The following is a 9,878-nucleotide window of genomic DNA, read 5'->3' as shown; positions in this document are numbered from 1 at the left end:
TTCATTGTCTTCCTCTTCTTCTTCTTCGTTTCAAAATACTATTTTGGTCCCTATACTTTTAACTGTTGTTCATTTTAGTTTATATACTTTTAAAATGTTCTTTTTAGTCCCCATACTTTTAACTGGACCATTTTGGTATTTTTGAAAAAAATTAAAACAAATGAAATTCTAAACATAATGAAAACTTTTTAATATAAAATTATTGTTAGACTTCAATAAATATATTGAATGTAATGTTGTGTTGAAATTATGATGGAAAAAATTAGATTAAAAATAAAATTAAAGGACCAACATGGTCACTTTGTAAAAGTACAGATATCAAAATAAATATTTTGAAAGTATAGGGACTAAAATGAACTAAAGTTAAAAGTTCAGGGACTAAAATGAAAATTTTGAAATATACAGGAACCAAAATGAACTAAAGATTAAAGTATAGAGACAAAAATAAACGGTATTTTAACTTAAGGTATTTATTTTAATGAGAACCAAATAATGACAATTTTTAATGTATGACATATTAACAGATTTACCTTAGGCACCTATAAATAGTGTTATGGGTAAAACCCGAGCAGGACACGCGTCTGCTCCTCTACGGGTGGGGGACCACTGACAGTCACCTTCCCAAGGCGGATATCGTTGAGTAGCACACATGTTCGCTCAACAGCGAGCGGTGGACCACATGCGTTACACCCCGTACGAGGTTGTAGCTGGGAATTGCACGCTGTCGATACGATAGGCAAATTCCATAGCCCCAGGCGACATGCCCCAAGCCGCAAGTGGCGGTGCCACTCTGCACTTGTTGGAAGCACGTTCCCTTCTGTCCGGCCATACAACGAGCGACATTCCTGCCACCTCTAACCGTCGTCCTTCCTGGTCGGCCCCCGAGGCTATAAAAGGAGGGACTTTTATCTTCACCGGGTAAGTGAAAAACCTGTTACTAACACCTCTGGTGTCTTATTCCTATTTCTATTCCAATTACTGACTTAATCGTTGGAGTGTTTTAGGAGCGACACCGCACCGACGTCGAGTTCTTTGGTTTCAGGCCCACTGGATCCCAAGCCAGACTACCTGTCTGTGTACAATGTGGCCCACTACCAAAATTAGCCGTCAACAGTTGGCGCCGTCTGTGGGAATGACATTTTCAAGCCAAAAAATGAAAACTAGTTCTTCGCATTAAGACATCATCGGGATGACCTCCGACAAGGAGTTGTCCTACGAAAACATCGTTGACAAGAAGCGTCAGCGTGACAAGATCGTTGTCGAACTTGCTCCGGCTCCCCCTACACTGAAAAAGGCAAGGGGGACTCGAGACATTGTCAACACGCTTCGCTTAGTGGGACATCTCGGCAAAAAGAAGGTGGGGAATCCCCACCGGAAGAGTTATGGATTCCGTAACAAGATGAGGGCGGCCCATGCCCAGATGACTTCCCAGGTGGGGAGGTTGATCGAGATCATCCTGGGTGACCATACCCGTGAAACCATCCCCCTTCCAAACGAAAGCGTGGTCGAACGAATTACCAAAGGAGAACCCTGGGTCCCAGCGCATGGGGGATTTAGAAACGACGACCCCCAGGTGTCTCTAGGACTTCCCAAAGGCTTTAGAGACCTCCGAGATAAGCTCAACAGAAGCCGCTCCGGATATGGTTAATGAGTTTAATAAGTTAATCTTGTATCGTTGGAACTTCTGATCTATAGGTCCATTAGGTCCCCTTGCTAGCTCATAAATGATAGTTGAGAACATTTAGTCTTGAAAAGAATTTGAATTGTTCAAATTTGTTAAAGATAATTAAAGTTAATTGTATGAGATGCAATTAATATAGTGTATGTTGATACATTATAATATAAAGTCAATTTTAAATTGGATTCAAAATTATGAGAGATGGATATTAGAATTCGATTCTAATATGGTTGATTAATTTAAGTTTAATTTAATTAAATATCTTCCTCCCTTATAAAAAGAGGAGGCTCACCCTTTTTTCTTTTAGTTCCCCGGCGGTTGAATGAGTTTCGGAAACTCTAGCAAGAAACCGGTCTCTCAATCTCTCGATCTTTAAAACGGTTTCCACAAACTGAGCGGGATTCGATCCTTTTAATTCAAAGACTTGTGGAGCAAGCTGGACGTCTGTTAAACTCCCTTTAGCTTGAGGAAGAATGAGTTCAAAGTATTGATCAAGGTGATATTTTTGAAATCCAATGACCGTTGGTTATAACTAAGGCGTTACAACTATTAACTTCCGTAAGGGATATTGTCCCTTTATGTAGTAGTTATCATATACAATTAATATTCACGGGTTTCCATCTCAAAATCAATTGGCAAATGAGATGAGTAGCTCATGTCTATTATAAACTCTTGTTAGGTCCTTTATCTTTTCAATGTGGGATCCTTAACATATACCATTTCTATAGTACATTTTTAAAGTACTACATGCCCTTTTCCTACCTAATATAGTTGTCATGTACCATTTAATAACTTGGTGAGAACGCTATTTAATAATACATCTTCGAAGCAATCCGACTTATTTTTCTCTAGCCCTTAAACAATAAAACTATTGAGATTCTAATAGAAAAGTATGTTATCTATTGTTCTAGATATAATCAATTCGTCATTTTTTAGCATCGTCCCACGATATTGACTCTTGTTATATTTCTAAACACCCACGTCGATTGTCGCTTTAACTTTTGAGCATGGTGAAAATTCAAACTTACTATTATTATTATTTTTCTTCTTCTTAGTACAACATGTGAAGGTAGAAGATGTTAAGGAATATCCCACATTGAAAAGATAAGGGAGACTTAACAAGGGTTGATAATAATCTAAGTGGTCTACTCCTCTCTTTGCCAATTGAGATGGAACTCATGAATATTAATATGATATTATAGCAAAAAGCGCTCAAACGGATATCCACTCCCACGACCTTGATGGACATGTTAAGGATCCCACATTGAAACAAATAAGAGTATCTAACAAGGGTTTATACTATAAGTGGGCTACTCTTCTCTTAACCAATTGATTTTGATATGAAACCTACAAATATTAATAGAAGATTCACGACCTTCTAATCACTATATGTACTTTTAACTCGTTGAATCATACTCAAGTTGACTGTTATTAGAATTAGAATTATCTTTTTTTATTAAACAAATAGTCGATCAATATGGCGACAAATGTTGGGCAGAAATGATATATATCAGCTGTCTATTCAGGAGAGCATCTAGTGGGGGCAAGTGAGAGATTTTAGAAATCTCTCTTAGAAATGATATATATCACCTGCCCATTCAGGACAAACAATCTCTGTTGGAAATTGTGCAACGTTGTCGTTTGGGCCAAATGAAATGGTCGACAACTACCTAAAAGCTGCCCACTAGTTGTAATATTCAATACTTAATAGATATAATATGTTTTTATATTTTAAAAAGTATTTAATAAATTTTATATTTTATATTTAATAATTCCAAACTTTACTACCTGTATATAATAAGTTTTTAATAAATTTTATATTTTATAGTTTAATAATTCCAAAATTTAAACGTTGCTAACAAATCTCTTAGAGGCGCCTGTTTGAAAACAAAACCTATTTGATAACTATTTTTTGTTTTTTTTTAAATTTATAAAATTTGAAATATATATTAGAGACAAAATTCTAAGTAGGGTAGGGATGACAATAGTGTAGGACGAGAGTGAAGATGCACCCTACTATTCTTGTGCTCGTGAAATTCTTTAGTCCACCATCTCCACCTCATTCTTCAATTTGGGAATTAAGATCTAGACTAAAGAATCTTTATTTGAGATAGTGATATTCGCTCGAAAAATTACCGGTTTTGTAATAAATTTTAATTATTTTTAGATATTAAAAAATAAAAAAGTGTAATAAATATATATAAATTATGTTTAAAATTATTATTTACTAGTATAAATAATTAGTTTTAAAAATATTTAATATTTTATTCACAATTAAGTAATTATGTTAATAAAATATATATTAATTATTTAAAAATGGAATCGGGGATGAGGGTGGGACATGCATTCCCTATTTTTGAAGCGGAGGCCTCACCCTACAGAAATTTTTGTCGTTGCTAATGTAATGATATGAAAATAAAAATTTTGAGAGATGGAAATAAGATAAATTTTAGAGAGATAAAGAAAAAGATGTAGAAAAAATATTATTGAAAGAAAAGTTAAAAGAGAAAGAAAAAGCTTTAAAGAAAAAAAAATTGGGAGGAAAAGATATGTTAAAAGAAAAAAAGAAATTAAATTACGGAGACAAAAAAATTAGAGATAAAAACGAGATTCCAAATATACTTTTAAAGAAAATAAATAAATAAAAGAGAAATAAAAGTTATAGAGAAAGAAAATTAAACCATAAAATAAGATAGGAAAAGTATATTTTGAAGAGAAATAAAAGTTAGGGAAAATATTAAATTTTTTTGAGAGAGAAATGATAATAAATAATAATAAATATACAAAATATTAAAAGTTTAGAGATAGAAAAATAAATTTTTTAGAGAGAGAAATTTAGGAATAAAAAAGAAATTAGAGTAGGAAAGAAATTTGTTAGGAATAAACATGTGAAAGAAAAAAAAATGGAGTATTCAGAAGAAAAATGAAATTTTTACATTTAAATTTTGTATCTAACGAATCCGTGCCATTAGAAAATGTCAAATTAATCAAGAATTTATTAGGTAAAAATGGAAAGTTTCAATACTCATTAAACACTTTTAAATTGAAACCAAACTTCTAAAATTCTATAAATTCCATTGCCATTAAACTCTATATATCAGCCAAACATATCCAAAGTTTTCTTTAACATAATAAGATCATAGTGGGAGTAAAACTCTGTGTTGATCCATTCTTCAATATCTCCAAAAAAAGAATGTCATTTGAAGTTGTCTCAGATCTCATAGTACCAAATAATGGCTCTTCCAATGATAGTGTTCTTCGTCGATCTGGAAACTTTGAACAAAGTCTTTGGGGAGATTATTTCCTTTCCTCTCCTATCAACACAGTTCTGGTATGTATATATATAATTATGTTTTAAAATGTTTTCTTTGCCATATATATTTTGATTTTTGGTTTTATATCATGATAAAGCACCTTGTTTCATATATATATATATTTTTTTTCATTTGTCATAGACAACAGAAATGTGTAATGCTGTGAGCCTAATACATGAATATTATGGAAAACTAGGACGACGTGGTGAGGAAACAACTTGAAGAACAGAAAGAAGGAGTGAGAAGAATGGTTGAAGCTGCTGATAAGTGTTCAGAAAAATTAAGTTTGATTGATTCAATCCAGCGCCTTGGCTTATCTTACCACTTTGAAGGAGAAATTAATGAAATTCTAGAGCACATGCAAAATGATTCTTGCAATCTTGATGATGATGAGGATATTTACATTGTTGCTCTTAGATTTCGATTGCTTAGACAACAAGGTTATTCTGTTTCATGTGGTAAGTTGTTTCTCGAGCAATTTTATTTCCGAAGAATTACTCTTCTATTGAGAGATTTGATTTGTTTAGTAAAGATCATGAAATTATAATTAAGTTTGATTTCTAAACTTTCAGAGTTTTTGAAATACATTACTTTAAGTTTAAAGATTTTAAACTTTCAATATTATATGTTTAATAGGTTATTGAACTTTATAAGAATGTCTATAAGAATGTCTAATACGACCTTAGATTTTCAGTATTATGTTTAATAGATCCCTGATTTACTGACACTTTTTAAAGTTTGGGAATCTATTGAATGCAAAATTGAAAGTCAAGAGACTTAATTATTACACTTTTTAAAAAGTTTAATGACATATTAAATACAACATTGGAAGCTTTAGGAGTGTCTTTTTCTTCTTTTTTTTTTTTTAATTTTAATGATCTATATGAAACATAAATTTGAAAGCTTAATTAATTAGGAACCTTGATACAGTCTTCAAAGTTAAGGACCAAACTTATAATTTAATGGTGGGTAAATTTCGAACAGAGATATTCAACCGGTTTACGACTGAAAATGGAGATTTCAAAGAATCCATGGTGAAAGATGAATGTGGTATATTAAGTTTGTATCAAGCATCCCACTTGGGAATGAATGGAGAAAATATATTGGATAAAGCATTGGCTTTTACAACTACTCACCTTCAAGCAATGGCCATGGATTCTAGCTCTCCTTTTGCAGAAGAAGCAAAATATGCTTTGAAGTGGCCAATCTATAAAGCTATGCCAAGGCTCACGACTAGGCACTATATCTCTCTCTATGACAGGGATCCATTAAAGAATAGTGTTTTGCTCTCTTTTGCTAAGTTGGACTTCAATGCTCTGCAAAAACTTTACCAGAAAGAACTGGCTGAGGTTTCAAGGTGAAGTTTTTTCATTAATGTTATTCCTTCATCTTAGAGTTTTTTTTTTTCTTTGTGAAAAATTTTGTTATAAATAATTTTAATAACTGAATCCTAAATTTAAATAATTAATGCAAATATGTTCTATTACTTTGAATTCTGATTATCTTATAGATTTATGGCTAGGTGTTAAAAGATCCCACATTGAAAAGAAAATATATTAATTACAAAGGTTTATAATACACACGAACTACTCATCTCATTGTTAATTGATTTTAAGCTAGAACCCCATAGCTTAAACAAGCATATATGGTCCAAAAATGAGATCCGGCTAATATTGGTGAATCCAAAATAAGAACCATCTTAAGGGCCGACATGTTAAAGATCTATGTTAAGAATCCCACATTTAATAGATAGGGGATGACCTAACAAGGGTATTTAATACAAGTGGCTTCTCTAAGAATACTATATTTAATAGATAATGTGGATTGTAATATGAGTAAGCTACTTCTCTATTTGTCAATTGATTTTGAGATGAAACCGTTATATGGATACTAGGTATATGATTGTGCTCTTTTCTAGTTGAATGAGATTCTTTCTATATGTTGATACATTAGTCCTAATTACCATGGTGTGGTTGTTTTATTTAAAGTTGGATTTTCCGCAATTTAGTGGTCATTTCGAAAAAGTCTTCGAGGATGGCATGCATTAATCTACTTCATAATTTATATATTTATAAATTCTAATGGATGAAATTAACTTTATATAGTGAAAGTTAACTTACTCATCTAATTAAATAAATTATAAACAATTAACGAGATGACTCTTTGATTTTTGAAATTCTAATTATGGGAATAAATATATATAGGTGGATGAAGGATCAGAAGTTGATGGAACATTTGTCTTTTGCACGAAATAGAGTTGTGGAGTGCTATTTTTGGGCATTAGGAGTATTCTATGAACCAAAATACTCTTATGCTAGAATTATATTGGCCAAAATTATTATTTTTATATCCTTTCTTGATGATATGTACGATGTATATGCTACACTCGCTGAACTTCAACTATTCACCGATGCCATGGACAGGTTTGACTCTTCGACGTTTTCATTGACTTATTGTTTTGAACTAAAGCTTGCCTTGTTTCATAGTGTGAGAAAATATAGCAAGTAATCAAATTGACCTTAAAATATTGATTTTGGCTTAATTAATGATTGTGAAAATTATTAACTTTTTTAGTCTATATAGTAGATGGTCAAGTCAACAATATCATTGGATAATGTTAAAGAATGCATTACTAAAAAGAAGAAGAAATATCATATTTAGTATAGTTATTTAATCTCATACTTAAACGTAATGAGTTGAGTTTAAATTATTATAATGATTGAACAAAGACATGTTGAGTTATTTAAAAAGTATGAAAAATAATACAAGTTTATCCAAACGGATTAGTTCGTAACTACCTTGTGTTTTAGTGGTTAAAAGCTTTTTGTGGGTTCTACTTATGAATTTTACTCAATTTTAGGTGGGACATTAATGTCATTCACAAACTTCCAAATTACATGAAATTTCTTTATGAAGCCATACTTGAAGTTTATGGAGAGGTGGAACAAGATATTGGCAAGGATAACAATATTTCGTCATTTGGATTGGATTGTGCTAAAGAAGCAGTGAGTTAGTTAACTGTTTTTTAAATATATATTGTTTTCTGTTATGCAATTCTACTCCGAAAACGACGTACTTGAGCTCCCGCCTAGTGGTCAACCTCGATAGATAACTAGCTCAGCAGAAAACTGCATCGACATTTCTTATTAATTCTCCATGTGAGATGAAAGACTTCATTTTCTAAATTGTTTTATGAGTTGTTGGACACAGATGAAAAGACAATGCAGAGCTTATTTTGCAGAAGCTAAGTGGTTCTATGAAGAGTATGTGCCAACCATGGAAGAATATATGGAAGTTGCCAGAATATCAGCTTCCTACCATCTTTTTGTAGCTGCTTCGTTCCTTGGCATGGGAGATGTGGTTTCAAAAGAGGCTCTTCAATGGGCAAAAAGTGATCCTATTATTCTTAGTGCATCAGGAGACATTGGTAGGCTTATGAATGACATAGTTTCCCACAAGGTACACAAAAGATAAAATTACGTTGAGATGAGATTCAAACGATAGGAATGAAATCCGTAATTTAACCAAAATGTTATCTTTATTATAAGTATTTTTTCAAAAATACATTTCAAGTTTGAGTTATTTTTATGTTTTAGTTTGAACAAGAGCGAGGCGATGTTGCATCTGCTGTTGAATGCTACATGAAGCAGTATGGAATATCGGAAGAAGAGACCATAGTTGAACTAGAAAAGCAAGTCATAAAGGCATGGAAAGATATAACAGAAGACTACATGAAATCTACCAAGTTTCCAAATGCAATCCTTTCATGTGTGATGAATGTTAGTCGACTCTCAGATTTCTTTTATAAGGAGGAAGATGGCTACACATTCTCTAATGGAGAAATAAGACGTTTTATCACCTCAATGCTTAAGGACCCAGTACCTCTTTAATTCATCCACACTTTGAATTTTAGATTTTATTGGTGTGCTTTGTAGTGGATAATATATATCTTAATTGGTTAAATTATATTTAAGTTGGTGGATTGTATCTCATTGTTTGAAGTAGTTTTGTTATTTATATTTTAGTTCAAAATAATGTTTAATAATAAATTACATTGGTGTTTAATTAGTTTTTATAGTTAAATTTGTCTACTGCAAGTGTAGATATGAAGTTATATAATGATGTGTTGAGAGTAATATCGAGCCAAAAGTAAAAAGGGAAATGAGTTATTGGGTCTATGGAGGTAAGAAGCCCAACAACCATATAGACGTAAATTTCTTCAACAACAATGCATGGTCTTAAAATATACAGAAAAGAATTTTCTTTTGCTTTTAAAACACAGTGAGTTTGTGTGAGCTTTCTTTTGAGAGATGTTTTTCTTTCGTGAGATTTATAGAGAGCTTTTGAGAGAACTTGTAGATCTTTCCAATGAAATCAAGACTATCAATATCGTCACATTGTAATATTCATTGTTAAATATTGACATGATAGTCCTTCGACTACTAATGTAGTGTTTACTGATTAGGTCTTGAATTCGATTGAATAGACATATAGAGAATCTAATTTCATTTTTAGTTACGGAAAGGAGGAGGATATTTTATATCTGGACTCATGAAAGTATCTGAGTGCTCGAAAATTTAATCAATATTATATTGAATTTATAATTCGTTTTTTTAATCTTAAAAAAAGTGATATTAAGTAAAAAAACAAAATCTTTCATTTGGATAAGCTCTACTCACGCATGTAATAATCTTCCGATTGTCACAGTAAAGATTAGGTCAAATGAGAAACGAATAGAGGGATATGTGATACATAATGATCTATCTTGATTCTCTATTTTTATATTTATACTTTTTACTTAAATATAATAAAATGTATGGTAATAAAAGAAAGACTGGGTCTTATTATTCCTACATATTACTAACACCCTGTTGATACTTCCAAGA

General features: G+C 31.8%; 1 protein-coding gene across 3 annotated transcripts; it reads left to right on the top strand.

The window, feature by feature from the left end:
• The first annotated feature begins 4,761 nt into the window (after positions 1 to 4,761).
• On the top strand, positions 4,762 to 9,057 carry LOC111013399 ((-)-germacrene D synthase). 3 transcript variants are annotated; one of them, XM_022287834.2, is made up of 7 exons: positions 4,763 to 5,009; positions 5,189 to 5,450; positions 5,977 to 6,349; positions 7,197 to 7,415; positions 7,853 to 7,997; positions 8,203 to 8,451; positions 8,589 to 9,057. In XM_022287834.2, the coding sequence occupies exons 1-7, from the start codon at positions 4,872 to 4,874 to the stop codon at positions 8,880 to 8,882; spliced, it is 1,680 nt and encodes a 559-aa protein (XP_022143526.2). In that variant the 5' UTR covers positions 4,763 to 4,871; the 3' UTR covers positions 8,883 to 9,057. The 3 variants fall into 3 exon arrangements, with proteins under 3 accessions (XP_022143527.2, XP_022143526.2, XP_087975379.1); XM_088119253.1 differs by having other exon boundaries at positions 4,870 to 5,009; positions 5,134 to 5,450; XM_022287835.2 differs by lacking the exon at positions 7,197 to 7,415 and having other exon boundaries at positions 4,762 to 5,009.
• The last annotated feature ends 821 nt before the right edge of the window (positions 9,058 to 9,878 follow it).

This window comes from Momordica charantia, assembly GCF_013281855.1.
Source record: "Momordica charantia cultivar OHB3-1 chromosome 10 unlocalized genomic scaffold, Mcharantia_2.0 BLBB01000010.1, whole genome shotgun sequence".
NCBI lineage: Eukaryota > Viridiplantae > Streptophyta > Magnoliopsida > Cucurbitales > Cucurbitaceae > Momordica > Momordica charantia.
Note: the sequence above shows the minus strand (reverse complement) of the source record. Positions and strands in the feature narration are given on the sequence as shown.